We start from the raw sequence: 22,888 nt of genomic DNA, 5'->3' as shown, positions 1-22,888 counted from the left end.
GATTTTATCCTCTGTCAGCTAAAAAAACGTACATTTTTAAGTTTATAGATGGTATGGCGCTCGACAGCCGTCAAACAGCTTAATATAATAAATCGATTCCATGCTCGTGCCGATGGGAAGAGGAAATTTAAAAAAAAACAACAAGATTAAGTATTTTTCAGAAGCAAATGACAGAAGTTCGCTTCAAACGCCAGCGAAATAACGAAAACATCCAGTCTGTACAGAGCGATAAAGAGACCGTAACAAGGCTCGAATTAAGACATCAAACAATAATAGTCCTCATCTGAATGTTCTGTAAATGTTAGCCATTTGTTTCCTAATTGTTCATCCAGATGTTCATTTGTGTTCTTCAAACTTTGGACAATGTCAGAAATGAGGGATTTATACGTTTTGAAATGAATGTTAAACATCCTAAATGAGGTTTACACCACACTGCCTCTGATCAATGTCTGATCAGGAATTATCACTTAAATTACTAAAAGATTAATTTCTTTTTCCACCTACTCCCTCATGTTCTGCAATTATATCTCTTTTTAAAAAAAATATGTTAAGTGCAAACATGGTATTTTTTTTTTAACTGATATAAAGCCAAACAAAAAGCAAGAGCTTATAGAGAGAGAGGAGATATTTGAGTTATCGTGTTGCCTCTGTGCTGTTCTGGTCCAGCTCTCTGTAACTTATTCATGAATCAGCAGACGAGCAAACTGAAGAGGGAATATGAGGAGTAAAGACAACAAAAGACGAGGTTAAAACCTGAAAAATCAGGCAGGAGTCAGAGAGGAGCGGGATGAGGAGGGAGGATGGAAAATGTTTCCCTCCGTGTGCCCTTCCAAGGTGATGAGATGAAAGAAAAGATCCGATGGAAGAGAAAGAAAAAAGACAAGAAAGACGGGCTGTGAGGGAGAGAAGGGTGTTTCCCCAAGGCAGTGATATGTTTGTGTGTGAACTAATCTCTCACACACACACACACACACACTCACACACTCACCCTCTCCCGTGCCGTCAGTTTCAACAACACGCTCACCAAGGACAGCAGCACAAAGCAGAGCCTCTCTCTCTCTCCCTCACTCACACACACACACAAACAATCCCTCTCTCTCTCTCTCTCACTCACTCACTCACTCACACACACACTAAGACGTGTGACACACACCTCCTCAGGAACACCCGGGAAGCTGAAGCAAATCTGACAAGAGGGAGGAAGAAAGAAGGAAAGAAAGAAAGAAGAGAAGGAGACAAGGTGAAAGAAGAGGAAGAAAAGCACTGAGAGGAAATATAAAGACACATTTTGGGACGAATCAGCGAGGTAGGACCTCTTTCTCATCCCTGCTCATGCTTATTTTCTTAATTGTGCAAACAATTGTGTGTGGAGTCACTGTACCTGCACAGTGTGAGACTCCTCTCCTGCATGTGAGCGGACACAATTTAGACACAGACGGAAACTTTGAGTTAAATCACTGTTTGTTACTCCACAGAATGAGAGAGAGACTCAGTTGTCTGTTGTCTGTGTGTGCATTCAAATGTCCTCTGGATGTGATGTATGGTGGTGTGAAGAGACTTGTGTCCATCACACTGTGAGTGTGTGCTGATGAGCAACTTTGACACTTGTTCCTGTTCCGTGGTACGAGGAAAATGTACAAAAAGTTAGTTTTAGGTATCGTTGTCTAACCATAAATCTTTTTAAACACAAACTTTTCTGGATGAATGAATACATGCTAATACTTTTTCTCAGTTAAATATCTGGGAAATCCACTGATAGAATTGTACGGAAGAGTATGAGGGACACTTTTTTTTTTCTTTCTCGCCCTCATACTCTTCTGTAGAATTGAAGATATCACTGATTTATGAAAGAAAAACACCAAAATATGGACTCAAGGACCAAAGATTACTCTCCTCTCCAGAAACACAAGCATATTCGCGATCAAAGATCTGTTTAAATTTAAGTGACCGTCACGTCTTTAAGAAACAGTGACACAAAGTTCACAGAGAGAGAGAGAGAAGAGGTTAAAGGCTTGAAGGACGAGTGACCTCTGTATCCACTCTTTTTTTCTTTTTAGCCACAATCACTTTTAGATTTTTACTGGGTGGCTATTATTGTAACCATGACAACGAGAACAATAGAATATTGCAACCAGTTTTAATCATGTTAATGAAGCTTTTTTTTACGTTTACCTTTTGTTTTCCCAACAACAGTTTCTACAGGTGCAAAACAATGTGTCCTTTTACGTACATCAAATCAAAAAATGATTGTGTCTAACTGATATTTTGTTCCTTTAATCACATTTTGAGTGTTAAAGATTTTATTGTGTTATCTGTGATATGATTGGTGTTTTATCTACACATCTGCAGCATGATTTACCTAAATTAAAGGAAGCACCGAATCAACGTAGCAATCCCACATGACTAATTATTTATCTCAGCCAGTGCCATGAAAACAATAACCCTATAACCTCGGTAATCTAACCTGCTGTGGAGCATCGGAAGAAACAGGCTGTTAAAAGACAAAAACCAGAGCAGATCGAGGTCAGCGAGGCTTCAAGGCCACGGGCGTAGTGTGTGTGTGTGTTGTGTTTTTGACCTTCACTGTGTTTATAAAGAGCTGATGTGAGCGGAGGAGAGAGAGCTAGGAAATGAATGGTGTTATTGTATGGTCTGTTTGCGTGTGTGTGTGTGTACCTGCTAGTCCATAGCTTGTGGGGACCTTGACACAGTCACATTATGGGGACTTGTCTTCCGTATTGGGACTAAAACCAAGTAAATGAGGTTAGACTGAGGTCAGGGTTAGGTTAAGGTTAGGGGTCAGGATTAGGATTAGACCAGTAATAATTATGGTTAAGGTTAGAGTGTAAGTCTCTAGGAAATTAATTCAAGTCAATACAATGTCCTCTGAAGTCATGGAAACATATGTGTGTGTGTGGGGTTAGGGTTAGGGTTAAGGTTCAACAAAGATGTGCATCATGTGACAAAGGTGATCACATTATAGTAAACATCCTTCAACCTCTCATGCAAGTACGTTTTTTGGTAGGTTGACTCTCGGCATCACAGGAATTCCAAAAAAATCCATGTGCTATGTTTTCAAAATTATAAGGAAGAACAACTGGAAATAAGTTTTAAAGTCCTACCCTACATCATAGTGCAATCAAAAAAGATTATCCTTCAGATCCTTAGTATTATCCTTAGTAAAATATCTTCCTTACCAAGTTACCAGCTGTTTCGTCAATCATTGTCAAAACAAAGACAAATGTGGACAGATATGGAAATACAATAACAAGCTGACAGATGGACATACTGAGGATAATATAATGTAAACTGGGACTCCTTTAAGGGGTCACCACAGCAGAACGTCTGCCTCCATCTTGTCCTAACCCCTCATGTCTTCTTCTGTTACACCAACTGTCCTCATGTCCTCCTTCACAACATCCATGAACCTTCTCTGTGGTCTTCCTCTGTTCCTCCTGTCTGGCAGCTCCATCTTCAACATCCCTTTTTCCAGTATTATCTCTAACCCTCCTCTGCACGTGACAAAACCATCTCAATCTTGCCTTAGTCTTATTATATTTTCAAACAGTTCAACCTGAGCTGTCCCCCATTTCTAATCCTGTCCATCCTGGTCACTCCCACCAAGAATCTTTTAGACAGTGCCACTGTCTCCAAGCCATAGCAGGTCTCACTACCGTCTTGTAGACCTTCCCTTTCACTTTGGCTGCTGTCCTTCTGTCACACATCGGTCCTGAGATTCGTCTTCACCCACAGAAATAACAAATTTTCAAGTCTTGTAAATTGTTAGCTACTCAACTGAGTTGAAGCCTGGTGTAGGCCGTCATTATTTCATTCAAAGAAATTGTCTCCAACCTCCTGGGAGGTGTTTAGGTGTGATGAAGGCAGGACACATTTGTGAGGAGCTGTTGAAATGGGACAGGTGATTCATCTTCAAATGTCCTGAATTAATCCGGTACAGTGAGCAAAAGGGATATTTCATGAATACATTTTAAATTTGACACACACATTTTGAACATCTAAAACATCATTATTAAACTATGTACAACCCAACCCTATGTACAAGCCATAAGGTCATGACCTTATTTTTAGCATTCAAACTAGTAAAAGTGAATTCAGGCACGACCTAAAACACGTGACCTTGTGAATGATTGTTTAACTGGAACCCTAATCCTGGATTAGGGTTTATTTTTATTCTCAAAAAGTAATATAAAAGTGTAAAATGCAGCAATATTAAAAAAATAAAAACAATTGTAAATAGTAATAGCAAATAAGAAGCCAGCGGTAACAGACAGCATCCAGAGAGGGGAAGTAAAAAGTGCCTTCATTGTTTATATCAACTTCTAAACTTGAGTTATTTTGCATTCCAGAAAAGTTATCGTTCCACTAAAAAACCCAAACAAAACACACGGATCACAATCTGCCAAAGCAATTAAAACCACAGACAGTAAATGGGCAAACCAATTACAGAGTGATTAGATCATAAAACACTATCAATAAAGTGCACACAAGCAAAGCAACAGCCATAAACAGCACACCTTAAACTGATTTTATGCTTTTTCAGGTCATCGTCTCTCTGAACTGTATTTGTTCACCCCGAAACTGAATCAATTTCATTTGAACAGAAACTAATTGAGATTACATTGCTAAGCTTCACTGCCAGAGCTTCACAGCTACAAATCTTTGTTTAGACAAAATCATAATTGTGCAGAGAGCTGACACCACCCTCCTCCTCCTCCTCCTCCCGCCACAGTTGGATTTTCTGTGCTCAGATGCATATTTTCTGTTACAAAACAAAGGGAGGAGAGGTAGCGTGGAGAATTATGGGGGGAGGAGTGGGACACGGAAACACCAACAGTGGAGAATTAGGGACAAATCACGCAAAGTTTGATGCAAATATGGCGAGACAGCGAGAGCGTGAGCAATTTGGATCAAAAAGTAAAATGGATTTATGTCTTTTTTTTTTAAAAATGGAACAATTTTAAGCATGATGAAAGCCGAACAGTGACTCTGACAAAGACATCGTGTCAAATCCAGTAATGGCAGTTTGACATTGTGTGTGTGTCTGTTTGAAGGGGTCTCTGCCACCTTGATAGCAAAGTACATTATGGCTGTTTGGGCACATTAAGGGGCATTAGCTGGAGGAGCATCCATGAATAATGCATACCCCTTATTTATGAACAGAGTGCCTGCGTACCTCTGAAGTGCACTGAACTGGGGTGTATACACACACACACACACACGCACACACAGTCCACCTTTTCACCCACTCTGACATACTTATAAAATCACACATTTCTGCAACCCGGCAACATGCACAGACAGATAATCATTTATGTGTGTGTGCGTGTGTAAGAATACTGTATGTGTTACCTCTTCTTGAGACCTTTTCAGGCATGAACATTGACCTTGTCAGGACCACTATTCCTTGTGGAGACCAAAACCTGGTCCTAATGAGAGAGAACCTCATTTCTAAAGAACTGTTTAGAATAACACAAAGCAGGACTTGCGTAGGTTCAACTGTCGTAAACTTATTGTCGCTGTAACATGTAACGTGTGCTTAAGTACCGACCCTAATGGAACACACAAAGAGTGCAAAACCTGTGTGTGTGTGTGTGTGTGTGTGTTGTGGGGAATGAGTGAGTCCAGTCAGTGGGACGTGGGAATCAAAGAGAGAAAAACAGGCAGAATGAAAGGAAAGAATGCACCACCAGTGGAGCTCAGTGGAAATAGCGACAGAGCAGATGCAGCGATTAGGCTGTAATTTGTCCAGCTACATTGTGTGAATAAATAGTGTGTGTGCATGTGTGTGTGTTCGTGTGTGTCTTCTGAGTCAGAATCTCGGCCTAATTTGTAGCCGCGGCAGGACCCCGTCCTTTAAACTTGCCTTTTTCCGTCGTCAAAATAAAGAACGTTCAACTCTGCACACATAACAATATCACAGTCACGGAACAGCATCTGAACTAATGAGGTACCAAACTTTTTTTTTCCCCTCATCTGCATGTTGATCACAATCTCTATGGAGACCCTGTCGTAGGCAGGTTTTCATCATCCGTCCTAAGCTACTTATCAGATGAGCACCGACAGATGCACAGTTATCGATTATTCATTTATCACTAAATCAACCGTTTTGAAAAGCGATTCATTCTCCAATCTTTCAGCTTCTGTAACGTGAATAATGGTTTGTGGACATTTGAGAACAACATCTTTTTGAGCTTTGGAAAACAATGACCAACATTTTTCACATTTCATGGACCAAACAAGTAATCAATTTAGTTGCAGTCCTAGCGACCCATGGTCACAGGCAATCACTCCATTTCTATACAGCTAATTTGTCTTGCTTTTTGCATTAATTGTCTAACTGTCTAATAGTTTGCGGCATTGAAGGTTGTTACCAGTGTGCGATTATCACTCCACCGTAGGAACTGCCCTGTGATTGGTCAAAGTCTCTCATTATGAATCAGATTTCACCAAAGCTGGAAACAGTCTATAGATTTGCATTACCCCATGAGGTTATTATGATACTGATCAAGAATCTCTCCTGCTGTGAAGAAACAGATCCTTTATCAACCCCCTTATTTGGATCTGCACCAACTTGTATTGGTCCTCCACATGTTTGTGTTAAAATCTAATAGATTTTCTAAGATCCTGGTTACAAATAAACCAACTGACACAGGTAAAAACACAGGTACTGTCACGTCCTACAGACCTAGTTGCTTGCCTGGGTAAACATCTCTGTTTTTGTCTGCTGAACAGGTGAGACACTTTTCAGACAAATCATCCGTTTTGGACAACAAAGCCACCTGCAGTTAGTTTGGCCTATTATTATCGCCGTAGGGCACCATTTGGCTGTAACACCACCCACCAACTGTGGCATCGTCTGTAACTATCACTGCCTCCCTCCCTTCATTCTTTGATTCTCCCTCTGTGGTTTCTCACCTTGTCTTTCTCTCTTTTTCCATCCATCCCCTACCTGCTCACTGTAATAATCCTCAGTCCCTGGGGTCTGCCGCCCAGGTGAGAGGGATCCAAACAGCTGTTGCCATGGTAAGCTGCCAGCAGGAGCCCAAACACACCTGATGACGCAGCTATATTTCTTTCCTTTGTCCGTCTCCTTTTTCCTTCACGTGTCGCGCACTTTCTTCTCCTCTTTGTCCAACCATCGACACAATCTGCTTCGTTATCTCCTTTAATCCCTGACTTGTTTGTGTTTCCCATCTGCCGGTGTAGTATGTAACCCAGAAAAAGAAAATGCAGTTCAGGACCCAGATAATATCTGGGGTCACTGGCCTGTGATGATATTGACCAGACACAAGTTGCCCCCCCCCCATCTGTCAGCTTGCCCTCGTTCCACACTGATATTTGTACTCAAGTGTGACACTCGCACATGTTGATGGGGGTCCACTGTCCCAAAAACTGCTGCCTTTATGGGCATAACTGAATCCTCCTATTGTACAGCTGATGCGATCGATGGGAGATCAGACATGCCGTTCTGTTCGGAAAAAGAGAGAGAGACACGGAGTGTTGCCTCTTGCTGTGACAGTATGATGTTTCATCTAAAGACATGACGGACTCATTCATCACGTGTCTCACCTGCTGTGAAGAAGACGTGTGTCCAGCTGTACACGAGAGCATGTCCCGGTAGTTACCGGAGTGATATATATGTATTATATCCGGTTATCGGGGCCAGTCTGCCTCGGCCATGGACAGTGTTCTAAATTTTGCGCCCCAAAGTTTCCTATATTTTGCATTGCAAGGGCGTTCCCGTGTGCATTGCAAAAAAACTCTATGGTAAAGATTTGTGCGCCCCAAAGGAACCGGAAATACGGCACTCGCTGTAAATGAGTGAGAGAAAGCTTTTAACTACATTTGAATGCAGGTTACACACAGTAGTCATGGACTGAATAATGTGTAGCTCATTTATTTAAATTTCCCATGTTTTTATAAATTATTTTAGATGATTCCTATCCTCCCTAGCGCCCTCTATGGACGGGCCGCCACTGCTCCTACTGTCTCATTGCTGCTCAGTCCCGCTCTCCTGCTTTGCCTCAGTGACAGTCGGGTTAAATCCACTCTGACAGGTCGGGCTCCTCTCACTGTCAGGCCAAGCTGTCCCTGTGAGAGAGACCACATATGTTGTGTATGTGTGTGTGTGAACAAGGATTCGGGCAGTAGGGCGCTACAGGACTGTGAATTAAGCAGGATGCTGTGGTGAGTAAAATCAAACGTAATCCCCAGAGGTGTGATCGCCTTTAATTCTTTGAGGGAGTTAATCCGTGACGTGGTGGAAGCGTAAAACGTTTGTTAGTGTGTGAACGAGGGGAAAGCCGGAAAACTTGAGGAAAAGAAAGAGAACACCCACAGACAGGAAACGTGGAGCTGAAAGAAAATGATGGCTCATCATGTGTGTCGTAGACTCCGGGAACGACCAAACATCCCCAGCAGGTGGGCATCCTCTCGCTCACCTTTATAAACCTAAAGCCCATTCAGTGGTGCCAAGTGGGACACACACACACACACACACACACACACACATAACCACACAAACAGCTTGCTTTTGTATGCATGCATTCACAAACTGCATTATCTAAACAGGCCCCACCCACAGTGCAGCCCCCTTTTCTGTGCACATGCACACAGTAAACACACGCAAGAGTAAAGGAGCAGACATATTTTGGGCTTGTGTGTGTGTGTGTGTGTGTGTGTGTGTGTGAAGGGGGCAATGGTTTCAAATGGAGAGGGGAATTATCTGCATGTTATGCATGTTTGAGTGAATACAGTGATGAGGGGGTAAGAGGGCGGTGGGTTTGGGCCTCTGGGCTCTTCAGAGAGTTTTTTTTTTTTCCCCCGGAGAGCCTAATTCTGAAATCAGCGGGGGGCTGATGGGTAACAGACGGACAGACCTCAGCGAAGGTCAAAATGAGCTCGGAATAAATGGAGAGAGACCCAGATAAAAGCCTGAGGAAAACGATAAAGCTACATGAAGTGAAGAGATGCTTTGAGCAGTCATTAGTTCTTCTCGTCAAACGTGAATCCGGTCCTCGTCAATTGCGTCAAAGGAACTGAAAGGACACACATGATTTGCTGCTTTCTAACTGGACATGAAATCATCTCTAACGTGTGGCATGTAAAATTGGTGGCTGGCCGACAGTCTGCGTCTTAATTCAGCCGGAGGCAACAGCTGACAGATGACATTGGCTCTTGCATACTTGGAGTCCATCAACTTCCTTTATAGAAAAACAATGGTATCATGTATTCAATGTACATTTTAAATAAGGTGTCATTTCTAGAGGGATTTGAAAACCTGACCTGAGCCCATTGGTTAGAGTGTAACAATTAGTGACATCTAGTAGTGAAAAAGCATAGTGCAATAAAAGGAGGATTCCTCTGCTACATATATATATATATATATATATATATATATACACACTGTGACTTTACACACTGGATATTCTTAATAATGCTTTTACAAGCTTTGGCAGCACAGGTAAACTTAGAAGTGAGAGACAAAGAGAGGAGAAGAGGCTGTTGTCAAACACTTGGACAGTTCAGGATTCTTTACTTTGAACCTGTCGAGAAAAGATCAAACCTTCCACCCGTGCAGGCAACTTAAGCAGAGTCCCCCCCCAAACTCCTCTAACGCTGCTTGACTTCAATAGAAATGGCAGAGTTCTTCTCACTCTCTCATTCATATCTCATGTTTCTTTCATCTTATCTGTGAACTTTGAAATACCTGGCAGGAGACGAGATACTTTGTTAGACTTAAAAAAAAACACACACTGAGATGGGTTAAAGAAAGCGCATGGACTTTTCCTTTCATGTTTCTCTTTATCCCGACATCATCCAACATTACTAACCACTATCCAAACTTTCCCTGTTCATTGTCTTCCATCTTTTCTGTGCAATAACAGAGAAACAGAGGAAGAAGACCCATTGTCCACTCGATTTAGAAGCATGACTGATGTCCCTCTTTTTCAGACGGCTTCATCTATTTTGATTACATACACCCCACACACTGAGTGTTGGCCATCTCTTCTCTTTGCGAGTAATGGAAACGAGATGGGAAAACGGACCCTGTTACATTTCCTTTGTTATTTTGAAAGGCAATCATCTCTGTGACAGTGATGTATGTGAGGCCTAATCAGTGAGTGTGATTGGTCGGGCCGTGATCTAGGTAGGTATATGGAGACGAGCAGAAGACCAAGAAAGAAGTTTGGAGGTAAAGAAAGACAAATGGTGGAGGAGATGAAGGTGGGTCCCAGCAAATAAAGAAAAAGCCAGTGTGTGGAATGGTGATGGATGGAGGTTGGAGGACTGGATGAAAAGACAAAAAAAAAACGGAAGGAAGACAGAGAAAGTTTTATCTGACTCTCGCAGCTTTGGTGATACTACAGCCTTAATAATCCAAAGTAAGGATTTCAAACATGCCACCCCCTACTAGGGACAATCTTCCATGCACACACACACCCCCTCCTGCAGAGAACACACACACACACACACCAACTGTACCTCAGCCACATCCTGCTTCCCTCCTGCCCATCTCCTCCCTCCCTGCCACCCCGAGTTTCTCTGTGCAGGATTAACCTTCCCCCACGCCCCCCCAAATACCAATGTTCAGTGAAAAAGATATTTCCAAGGGCCTGGATCACAGGCAATGGCACGCTGCATTGTTGCCCAAAAGGCAAAGGCACTGCACACATGCAGATGAGACTAGATACACACACACACACACACACACATACACACACTCTCTCCCAAAATGCAGATGAAAGCATCTGCCTCTCACAGATAACTATACTCCACCCTCCAGATTTTGTTCTTTCCTCTCCATCTCTTTGCTTTCCCGGGCCAGACACGAAACCCTTGTGTTCGTCAATATGGAGGATTCATGCATCATTGACAGCGCTGGCATCTTTGTTGTTGTTTGTTGGCTAATGTGAATCACAAGAAGCGATGAGTGGGAAAGACGAGGACTCGCCATGATTCATGTGAGCCTCATTAAGCAGAAGCTAAGAGGCTAAGTAAGAGCTCATATGGTGCTGATGAAAAGCCCTTCAGCCATTAAGTGGTGCAAATGAAGACGGCCCGATTTTGGACCAGTGTTCTTATGTCCTTTAAGACTTCTTAATAAAGCTTGTTTTAGCCTGTGTGCAGAAACTCACACATCTAAATGAAGTTTAAGCAATACACAGTTCTAAAATAGCAGAACATAAATATAAAAGGTAGAAAACACTTGTACAAACAATATCAGGTATTTGGTAAATCACTTGTACAAAATTCTGACAAAGGAAAATCATATTTTCAATTTTTTAAGAAAGTTGAATAAGTCAAAAATATGTTGGGGGTAAAGGCACATTGATGTTTTATTTATGAGCAGCTAAGAGGCTGCTGCAGGGCATCCCCCATTAACATGGGTCTGTTTTTTTGTTTTTTTTAGCTATCCCAGAACAACCCTCTCTCACACAAACTATGTTCCCGCACAACTGAACTGCATTCTTGAAAGTATATTTAAGTGTGTGCATCAGCATCTCTGTGTTGTAAACAAGAAGTTCAAGTAGTTTTTGTCCATTTGAAGTGGATGGATTACAAAAATGATCTCTTCTAATGTTCTTTTTTTAATGTCAGGTGAAAAATAAAACAGGCCTACGTCAGGAAAATCAGAAACTATAAATATCAACATTTAAAAGTCCCTTCAGCAGTAGCGAAGACATGCAAATTAGTGTCATAATTATGGTTCATAAAATCTGTTCCTGTCTAAGCATAATGAAGTTTATTTGTGTGGGGAGGCGGCCCCGTAAACATCAACAAAGAGTTCAGAGGACACGGAGAACAGCGGTGAAGGTACGGACAGAGGACAAGGACACATGAGAGGAAGGGTAGAAAAGGTGGACGAGGTTGATGAGACAAGGTGGACGTGAAGTGACTTGACAGCAGGGAAATATTCCCGCTAACAGAGGAGTCACAGGGGGGACTCATGCAACCACTTAACACAAGACATGTGTTTCACTGTGCAGCACGCACACACACACACACACACACACACACACAAACCTCCCCAAAGATCCGTCTTTGTCTGAGTTGCTCACACACACACGCCCAAACTACACTGTAATTGGCATCAGCGGACTTTGAATTTGGGATTCTCTTTGTTTGCTTCCGTAGCAGCATGTACATGTTCACATGCAAGGACAGCTGATTTTAGCATTATTTTATAAAATGTAAAAGTATTTAAATCACAGCTTCGAATTGGTGGTGCCACACATTTATCACACTGTGACGGGCGTGGAGTCAGGTAATAATGATGCAGAGCGAAGTGTGATGTCCCTGAGGAGGAAAACAAAGTGCTGGCGTATTTTATTCAACAACCTCAACAGCTGGAGTCAGATCATGTTGACTGACTGATTTACACCAAGATATAGTAGATGTTTTCACACCATTCCCACTGTCACAGGTTTGTGTGTTCCTATCACAGTAATGATTTTTTGGGTTTAATTAATCAGGTTTTTAAGAATCAAAAATAATTTTCTAACTCATTTCTGACGGATCTGCACTGTGGATCTGTTGCTTTACTTCACTCGTGTTGGGTGCAGTAGAAACTGAGGAACTTTCCATGAGGCACTACGTGATAAAAACATGTTTTGTTTATACAGTTGAGGACGAAATGATTAGCCCCCTATGAAAATGAAAATGTTATCATTTTAAAAATAGTGCAGAGCAAAGAACTTTTAACACAGGTTTTTTCCTTTTCAAACATCCTAGTTTTATTTTGAATACTTCCATTAAGAACTGAACTTAGCACAAAAGGATGTACAAAACTATCACAACGTTTCCAAGTGTTAAGAACTGGAGTTGTTTTTCGTGGAATAATTTAATTTCTGTGTGCAAAGTCAAATAATGGAAGTATCCAAAATAAAACTAGGATGTTTGATGTGTTAACAATGATTTGCTCTGTTTAACAACACTGTCAATGTCGTCCTTGGTAGGTCAAATATGGGTATTTGACTAAAAGTTGACACAAATATTAAAAATTTAGCCAAAACACAGTTTCAAAGTTAACAATGCACGTAACAACCTGTCCTATAATTAAATATTACGAAGATTACACAGATTCAGGATTTGTTTAAAGAGAGTGATCCTGCAGGAGGCATAGAGTACAGGTTGGGGAGGGTTTTTATAGTCCAGGCCTCCATCACTTCATCCACTCACGTTGAGCCAAGTCTTCCTCAAATGAGCCACTCACAGTGTGCCACCTGACATCCACCCAAGAGACTGACAGTCAGTGACACACCACACAGACAACACACTCAGGGAGGAGAGCGCTGCAAACAAACCCAAACATGTGATCCAGGGTCATAACATCCCTACAGAGTCGGCCATGAGAGACAGAGACACAGCTCTGGTAACTTCCGAAAGCAGCAGCAGCAGCAGCAGCAGCACACTGACTGCCAAGTATGAAAGCGACACATGAGGACCAAGAGGTCAGATTAGTCCAAACAAAATCTGTCCTGCAATTATAAGCTGTTATCTAACAGGGTAAATCACCTGTTTATGGAAGCCCATTTCCCCAAGAAAAAAATCAAAAGAAAGATAAAACTTAGCCTTGGTAAGGAAAATATCCTCTAAGTAAATCGAAATTATGAGATAAAAAGTCGAAATTATGAGATAAAAAGTCGAAATTATGAGATACAAAGTCAGCAGTTCAATAGCAGCTCATGTGTGGTGTGGGGAGACTGACAGACATGGATTGCGAGTATATTGAGGACTACTTCAAACGTGGCTTTACAACAAATGAAATCCGTTGCGATTACGTCTGATCTAAGTAAAGTCACCTCAAATTACCTCATTTATGATTGCATATTGTGAGCATGGTTAGGCCAGCGAGATGATGGATGAAGGGACCATTGAAAACACTGCCACTGAGGCGCACACTTGACTTTTTATCTCATAATTTTGACTTTTTTATCTCATAATTTTGACTTAGTGTCTCATAATTTCAATTTAGTATGTCATAATTATGACTTAGCTATCTCATAATTTTGACTTAGCTATCTCAAAATTTTGACTTAGTATCTCATAATTTTGACTTAGCTATCTCATAATTTTGACTTAGATCTCATAATTATGACTTGCTATCTCATAACTTAGCTATCATAATTTTGACTTAGTTATCTCATACTTCTATCTCATAATTTTGACTTAGTATCTCATAATTTTGACTTTTTATCTCATAATTTTGACTTTTTATCTCATAATTTTGACTTAGTATCTCATAATTTTGACTTTTTATCTCATAATTTTGACTTAGTGTCTCATAATTTCAATTTAGTATGTCATAATTATGACTTAGCTATCTCATAATTTTGACTTAGCTATCTCAAAATTTTGACTTAGTATCTCATAATTTTGACTTAGCTATCTCATAATTTTGACTTAGTATCTCATAATTATGACTTAGCTATCTCATAATTATGACTATCTCATAATTTTGACTTAGTTATCTCATAATTTTGACTTAGTTATCTCATAATTTTGACTTAGTATCTCATAATTTTGACTTTTTATCTCATAATTTTGACTTTTTATCTCATAATTTTGACTTAGTATCTCAATTTTGACTTAGTATCTCATAATTTTGACTTAGTATCTCATAATTTTGACTTTTTATCTCATAGACTTTTTATCTCATAATTTTGACTTTTTTATCTCATAATTTTGACTTAGTATCTCATAATTTTGACTTAGTATCTCATACTTTTGACAGTATCTCATAATTTTGACTTAGTATCTCATAATTTTTTTTCATCCAGTGGCGGTAATGGGCTTCCATACCTGTTAGATTAAAGCACTTCAAATGAAAAAGGAGATCAAATACAGGACACTCCGTAAACATTCATTCTCACTGCAAGTCTTTGTTTCAGTGTCAAGTATCAGTGAACATCTCACCTGCAATATCAACAAAGAGCAAACAAACACCCTTTACAACGAAACTCTCACACACAATTAGCGATAGACAACAAAGGTTGCAACACTGATGACGACAATGTCACCGAGCCAGGGGAAGCAGCGGAGGTCGGAGGTGCTCTAAAGATCCCTGAAGGTACAATTAGTGTTCTGCTACAGGAACAGCCGCAGACAGGGTTTCTCATCTGAACCGGGACGATGCTGTAATTAATAAGTCTGACACGTCAGAGCAGCTTCAGCTCATTTGCAACACCGACAACAGCAACAATGAGGAACAACAAGAGGTTTTTGTTTTGCTTACAGTTGTTTGTTGTGGTGTGAACTCGGCCCAAAACAAACTGCGCAAGAGCAAATCATCTTCCTACACCGAGGGGAAATGAAACATCCGAGAAGTCAAACCCCAAAGCTAGTAAATAAAATAAATATAATAAATACAATTTTTTACCAAAACTTGTGGTCATTTACTTACAAGTGAAACAACGTTAGTTATACCTTGAGGGATTTTGTAGCTGCAGAATAATGAAAAATATTTCCAAACACTTCCCACCTGAGTGATCAAATAAAAGTGGGAGGAATTAAAACTTGTACCTTTTCTTGCCTTGAATAATTCCCTCTCCGAGTGTGATTTCACCTACTAGAGACCGATTGGACAGCGTACAGAATCACAAGTTTGCTCCACCATAAATTAGGTAATGCAAATCGAGGGCATGTTTACAAAAATGCTAATGGAAAGTGCAAATCAATTATGCTGTCTTCAAAAAGTGGGTCATGCTTTTAATAAACACGCAGAGCTCCCAGTTCACAAACTGACATGTTTTCAGGAATAATGAATTCAATCAATTGCCATTGGATGATAATGTCAAACCTACAGTTACATTATCTAAAAACAATTCGCACGGGGAAGCTGTGGAAAACAAATCTGTTGGATTTAAATCTTTGAAGCTCATTTAAAACAAAACCACCTTGGCTCATTTCATGCCAAAATGGAAAACAAAACGGGGAAAAGGGAGCAACACAGAATACAGAGTAAACCCAGACGCCAGGAGACGTACTGCAGCATTCAGGCATTTAGAATTTACTGCATCGCGTCTCCTAAACTGTAAAAGTGGTTCAGCTGAACTCAGGGGGCGTGTTGGTTCTCCTTGGGGAGACCCCAAACCTCATAACATCATTAATTTTCCATGCCTCTTCTCTGTTTCTGCTTTAGATGTAGATAAATATTTTAATATCTTCATGGTTGTAATCACGTCCTGGCTCGAATATTCGAGGCTGAAAACCACAAGTGCTTGGACGGAGACTTTGTAAAATGGCATAATATATATATATGTGAGAGTGCAGCTATTTCATACATGTGGGATTATGGAATTATCGAGCAGGGATGCGTGCACGAAGCAAAGGGAGACACAGACTCTTTGTGAATGTAATCTTTTACAGTGCCTGATTTTAACACTACGTTTCGCTTCTCCAAATGAATATTATATGTTGTAATAGACTTATTGATGTTATTGTTTTGTTGTTGTTTTCTTGTAATGTTCAATAATGCATTTGGCATTTGTTGGATGTGATTTGGATTTGGATTGACAGAAGCTAAGAATGTGTAATAGAGGGCAAAATAACAGAACAAACTATGTATAACGTTACGATATATAATATAAAATGTGCAATAAACAAGTGTATTTATTGAATTTTGTTGTATTTAACTGTATTTTACTGTGTGTGTACACATTGTATAGCTTTCTTGGTTTCTTTATTATTTATGATGCTTATTACCACTCTTTTTTTTTTTATTCTGCTGACTCAAGACGCCTGCACTCACACTGTAACCATATCTTTCTACAATGCCTGCAGACATGTTTTTGTTTGTTGTTGATGTGACACTATATGTTCTGTGTGATTGCAGGTGTCATTTAATGAAAGGTTTTTGCTGAATTTTAAAAAAGATAGCTTTTAAAAAATTGCCCGGCACAACTACACCGACCAGATTCACTGTTATTTTTTTATTATTATTATTAAGTTGGGATGTATAATAACAAAAAATGGTGGAGTGAGACAGCAAAATAGGCAACGAATGACCTTTATTTTTTTTGTCTTCTTGGCTTTTTAGGTTGTGAAATTGAAGAGCTCCCTCCCGACGACCCCTGCAGAATAATAACAAGCACAAATCCGTACAAGTCTGGGAGCTTCATGAGTGTGTGTCCATAACAGCCACTCTACCTGTGTGTGTGTGTGTGTGTGGCACCATGCTGTGGACGGTGCTACTAGCTCTGTTGGTGCTTCTGCTGCTGCAGACTCAGCTGTCTGTGTGCTTAAGGGAATTACGCTCTGGGGTTTCCAGATCCCCTGCCGCCTACTCCACTTCATCATCCTCATCATCTTCCTCCTCCTCCTCTTCTTACAATGCAACCAAGCAGCGGCTGCCCGGAGCTATTATCATTGGCGTTCGGAAAGGTGGCACCAGAGCCCTGCTGGAGATGCTGAACCTGCACCCAAACGTGGAAGTCGCTAAGGCTGAGGTGAAACACTGTCACGGTTAACGATTAACTGTCATCAGAGTAACTGTGTAGATTTACTCAAGCATTTACTCAACCACGCTGTTTATTAGTTGTCATTAGGAAAAAAAATTACATTTAAATCAAATGTTTAATTAATACACCACACTGTGAAATAGTTCACTAAAGAGATGGAAAATGAGAATCAAGTTAACACCCAGCACCTTCCCTGAACTTTTCAATGGAACCACTCAGGACTGTCCCATTCACACAAAAAGCCTCTGGTGGCCTCTGTTGGTAAGTGCAAGTGTGGACGCACAAACAAACAAACAGAGCCACTAAAAACAATGCTTCACTACTACTCTGTGGGGTGAAGTAATAAGAGTAATGGCCCTTTACACTTTTGTGAGTGTATAACTTACTATATAACTTACTATATGTCTTACTTTTGAAGTCTTCAGTCTTTAAAAATATTTAAAAATATTCAGACACAGGGTATCATTACAGCATTTAAGCATAAAAAAGCACCAGGTACTATCGCTAGTGGAATCGCAAAATAACCTAAGGGGGCATTAATTGTGTTATGTGAGCCTTTTGCTTAGTGGCTAAAATCTGTTTCTCCTGGGCTGCTGCTGGAACCCATGTTCTGTGCGTCGGTAACTCATACAACTGGGCTCTAATTTTAATAAAATACAAATAGCCACTGCAAGCTTATCAGATGATACAAGCAGAAATTCTGTGCTCCGTCTGAAGTCACTGGTGTAACGGAAGTTTGTAGTTTGATAAATCTGCTTCAGTTAACTGAGGCACTGATTAATTATTTACCCGCCCAGTTCTCTAATTAAACCAGTCATTCCAAATGACAGCAGTATCTGCAGAGTAGACAAGTGAAATTACACCTCCGTCAATGCAGAGAGCTGCAGATGAATCAAGACAAGCTTGACAGCTCCTCGTCCTAGCAGAAGTTTGTGTCATTTGACCACACGGTGATGAATGACCAGCTTGTCCCACTGTAGCTGCATGCAAAAAAAAAAACCTGATAGCGACAGTTCAAGGTGAGGAACGCAGAGATTGGTTTGGTGATGGGTCAAAAGGAATGTGCTGGGTCTGGATGTTTTTATTTGGTAAAAAAGTGCAACAAATTCTTTCTTTCACGACCAATGAAGACAAGTATTCAAAACCACTGAAGTGACATGAAGCCGCCATTTCCTCTTAACACTGTATGTTCTTTCCTTCTTTCAGGTGCACTACTTCAATGTAGAGGAGCATTACCGCAGAGGCCTGGCCTGGTACCGAGCCCAGATGCCCCTCACCCTACCTGGTCAGCTCACAGTGGAGAAGACCCCGGGCTACTTTGCGGCTCCACAGGTTCCTGCACGTATCTGGGACATGAATCCCACCATCCGCTTGTTACTCATCGTACGAGACCCCGCCGAAAGGCTGGTTTCTGACTACACCCAGGTCCTCCATAATCGCCTGACTCGCCACAAGCCCTACCTGCCACTAGAGGAGCTTCTCCTCCACAAGGGCCACATTGACCCTGGGTACAAGGCACTGCAGAGGAGCTTGTACCATCAGCATTTAGCCCGCTGGCTGGAGGTTTTTCCCAGGGAACAGATCCATGTGGTGGATGGTGATGCCCTCATTAGGGATCCTTTTCCTGAGCTGAGAAAAGCAGAGCGGTTCCTGAATCTACCACCCAGGATCAGCCCCAACAACTTCTACTACAACACCACCAAAGGCTTCTACTGCCTCCTGTCTGCCGGACACGACAAGTGCCTGGATGAGTCCAAAGGCAGGCCTCATGCACCCCTAAGCACCCAGGCCTTCAAGAAGCTCTGCCGCTACTTTAGGAAACCCAACAAGTTGTTCTTTGAAATGGTGGGGAGGTTGTTTTCTTGGTGTTGACCAGTGGACTACAGCAACCTGGGAGATGCCAACACATTCAGGGACTCAGAGGAAGGAAGAAAAGTCTGGTTTGTGTGTTTCGGTTGGTACATGAGCGGAAGAACTTGAGTTCTATTGAAGTCTTAAACATCACTTATTTGTTGATACCTACTCAGGTACAAATGTGGCCAACGACAGCGGCACATAGAGTATGTGTGTGAAGATATTCAAAAAGCTGTTGATGAATATGTGGCCGACAAAACTTTTACCGTGACCATGCAGGTGCCTCCCTTGATAAACTCTCTTGACGGATCTCCAACAACCGTGCCATACGCAACGTTTAGACGGACGACACAGCTAACTCCTTGTCTTTGCTTTCTGTGAGGTGTTCAAAACATGTGCAGACTTTCACTTGACGTAGAAATAGTCAGTGAAAACATGATTTCACTGATTCATTGCACTATAATCTCTCATGCATTTAAATCCATTTTCAGTGTAGGCAAAACTGGAAATCAATTTTTATTAACAGCTGTAAGATGTTTGTGTCAGTATAACTGTTATTAGATTAGCCGTCCTATTTACTTCAATCTTTTGGCATTTTACAAAAGCTGATGTTTAGATATTCAGTGAAGTTTTTTTCTTTTTAGGTTTTTTGAATGTAGACTTTGGTGTAGTACTCTGACTATTTTGTGTTTTTTTTAAAGATGTTCTTCTAATAAATGTGTTCACCACTACGTTTTTCTCTTGTCTGAACCCAGCTATGACGTCAACAGGTTTAAAAACATCAAGCCCTGACAGGCCTCACGTGAAGCTCCTCTCTCTCAGACTGCATGAAGATGTTTTCTGTCAGTGTCTATCTGACATGTTCTTCAGACACAAGCTACAGTTTTTACAGTTATTCCTTCCATTCCGTAAACTTAAACAATTCCATTTAATGAAACTCAAAATGATTTAGTCGGAATATAATATTATAAACCATTATCACTGTAAAAACAAAACCTGCACGATTCTCCTCCTGATTGAGCATTGAACAACCCACGTTCCCATTAACCTGAGGTATATCACATCACCTTTACCTAATGCAGAGCACGTCCTCCTGCTAAGTGGTGGGAGGTTCCAAAAACAGAAACAACAAAAATGTCTCTTACAGCCTTCAATCATTCCTAAATGAAACTTCTGATTCCAATCTTATCAATTACCATTGTCCATTGTAATTTCCAGAATTTGAAGGTCTCATTCTCACTCATATCTTGTACTATCCAGTGAATAGTTCATAACAAACAAAATATTGCATTCACGGCGATGAAAAGAAACGTTAATAATGTTAATAGGTGGGAAGCTTTTACCAGAGAAATGTGTTGGGTTTATAATAATCACAATTGTTGCATTATAGTATAAATAAAGTTCAGGCCACCAGAAACACTTAAATTAGTTCCACATCATGTATTTGACCAGAAGTAATTGTGCATGGGACATCCCAATTTCTAATTATTTGAATACTATATCATCAATTTGTAGATCTCATGACACATGACAGTAAAGTGAGTGTTGGTGGATGACTTACTTGAACACTAGTCCATTTTGGATTTCAGGCATCCCCTCTTCAGTGCAGCAGAGAATAAACACTGGAGGCGTCCTTCTATCAGTCACCATCCCACTGTCCTCAGGAGAAAAACTGGAAAGACAGAGATGTAAGAATACACAAATGATTCTTGTTCTTTGAAGATATGAGCAGCTGCATGGTATGTGCGTTCCTGCAGAGGCTCACACTTATCGTTTCAGAACAGTTTCATCACCAACTTTATCCTGAGCCAAGTGTGATTCTCATTACCAGTGAACACCAATATGTGGTAAAGGTAAATTCATTTTCTATTTTTTGGGCACGTTTGCTGCAAATCGAGCTCTTGTCTTGGACTTTCTGCTCTATTGCTCCACAAATGTACTTCATTTGGGTTCAACTAAATTATAATCTGGTGTGTGACTACAATATTCTTTCTTTCTCTCTTTCTTCATAGGGGGGGCCCACTGCTTTGGCCCAGCTCTATTTCATGGACAGCCCTGACATTTCATACACACTTTCATTGCGTTTGTGGAGGAAATGTGAATGACAATTGGAAAGAACATTGGTACAGACAGCCATGACAGATACACAATAATTAGTGTTAGCTTTGATAATTATCATCCTTCCATAAAGTGCAATTATCTTGTCTAAATGTAATTTTTTTTTCAGTCAATGGTTAATTGCGAAACATAACATTCTCATTAGCTTAACATTTGTGGTCATTGCTAATTAGAAAAGCTGCAAAGCAGTGTATTAGGTTGGGCAGACCAGCTAAACATCAACATGTCATTGGGCTGATAACTTGACTTTAGAGTTGTGCTACCACATGAAAAAAACAAAAATACTACCTTACACACCAGTGTTGTATTGTAATGTTACTGTACTTCAGTACAAAATTCACATATCTGTGCTTTACTTTATTATTTATATTTCATGCAACGTTCACTCTACTACATTTCCTAAATAAATGGTGTACTTTTACCCCACTACATTTCCTCTACGACTATCTTTGTTACTCATTTCTACCAAATAAAATCAGAAGAAGAGTTGGTAATGGTTGTATACATCACTTTTCTAGTTTTCTAGAGCTGCTTTATACTTTTTCAACCATTCGCATGCTTCAACATGGGGTTAAGTGTCTTGTTCAAGGACACTAAGACTAGTAGAGCCAGGAATTAAACCCACAACCTTCCATTTGAAAGACAACTCTCCCTACCACTGATATACCATGGCGCAATTCTAACACCTCACTTTTTTTTTTAAATACATTTACTTCTAAAACTTAAGTACATTTTATGTCAGGACAATTTCTTTTGTTACTTAAGTACAGTAAATGTCACATACTTTAAGACTTTTATTTAGGTAATATTATAATAAGTGACTTCAACTTCTATTTTCCTTTTCTGGTAAGATATGTGTACTTTTACTCAAGTATCCCTTTTAGGTACTTTATACAAGACTGTTACACACACAGAAAAAAAAAACAACGCAAAGCAAAGCAGCAAGCAGTCTGAATTACCTTATTGAGATGTCTTTGTTGTCCCTCAGTTGTGTGCTGAAAGTTCATTTAATTTGTGGCTGATTATTAAACAAACTGTAAATCACTGACTCAGATGTGATGTTTTGTTGTGTAAAGAAAGGTCCAGCTGTGGGCAACAGGGCGCTAATGGAATTAATGCTGCTCTTGCAAAGGTCAGTCCTGTTGATGACATAATCACTGCCAGTGCTGGTGTCAATCCGCCAACACAGCATTTCATCATCTCAGAATCATCACCCCTTTGAGTCAGACACGAGTGAACAATCATTTGGCTGTGAATATATGTATTGTTAAGTTTTCTGTTCCTGTCACCCTCAGAGCTGCTTGTTCTTCTGCTGTTTATTTAAAAATGAGTCTCACAGCAACTGAGGTCTACTTTGTAGAGGCTATTGCAGGTTCTCCCTGTGTTTGTGGGGCCAGGTTAACTGGAGAGTGTCATCGCCGCACCCGTGCATG

At 40.5% G+C, this 22,888-nt stretch overlaps 1 protein-coding gene across 1 annotated transcript; it reads left to right on the top strand.

Annotated features, from left to right (window-relative positions):
* Positions 1-1,237: 1,237 nt before the first annotated feature.
* hs3st1l2 (heparan sulfate (glucosamine) 3-O-sulfotransferase 1-like 2) lies at positions 1,238-20,068 on the top strand. Its single transcript, XM_044025273.1, has 3 exons — positions 1,238-1,306; positions 17,063-17,471; positions 18,690-20,068. The coding sequence occupies exons 2-3, from the start codon at positions 17,199-17,201 to the stop codon at positions 19,353-19,355; spliced, it is 939 nt and encodes a 312-aa protein (XP_043881208.1). The 5' UTR covers positions 1,238-1,306; positions 17,063-17,198; the 3' UTR covers positions 19,356-20,068.
* Positions 20,069-22,888: the final 2,820 nt, after the last annotated feature.

This window comes from Solea senegalensis, linkage group LG5 (genome assembly GCF_019176455.1).
Source record: "Solea senegalensis isolate Sse05_10M linkage group LG5, IFAPA_SoseM_1, whole genome shotgun sequence".
Classification (NCBI taxonomy): Eukaryota; Metazoa; Chordata; class Actinopteri; order Pleuronectiformes; family Soleidae; genus Solea; species Solea senegalensis.
The sequence above is the reverse complement of the archived record's forward strand: the minus strand, read 5'-3'. Positions and strand labels throughout refer to the sequence as shown.

Coding starts and splice junctions, on each gene's coding strand:
- hs3st1l2 (XM_044025273.1), top strand. CDS start 17,199: ATGCTGTGGACGGTGCTACTAGCTCTGTTGGTGCTTCTGCTGCTGCAG. Junction 17,472..18,689: donor TGGAAGTCGCTAAGGCTGAG/GTGAAACACTGT, acceptor TCCTTCTTTCAG/GTGCACTACTTCAATGTAGA.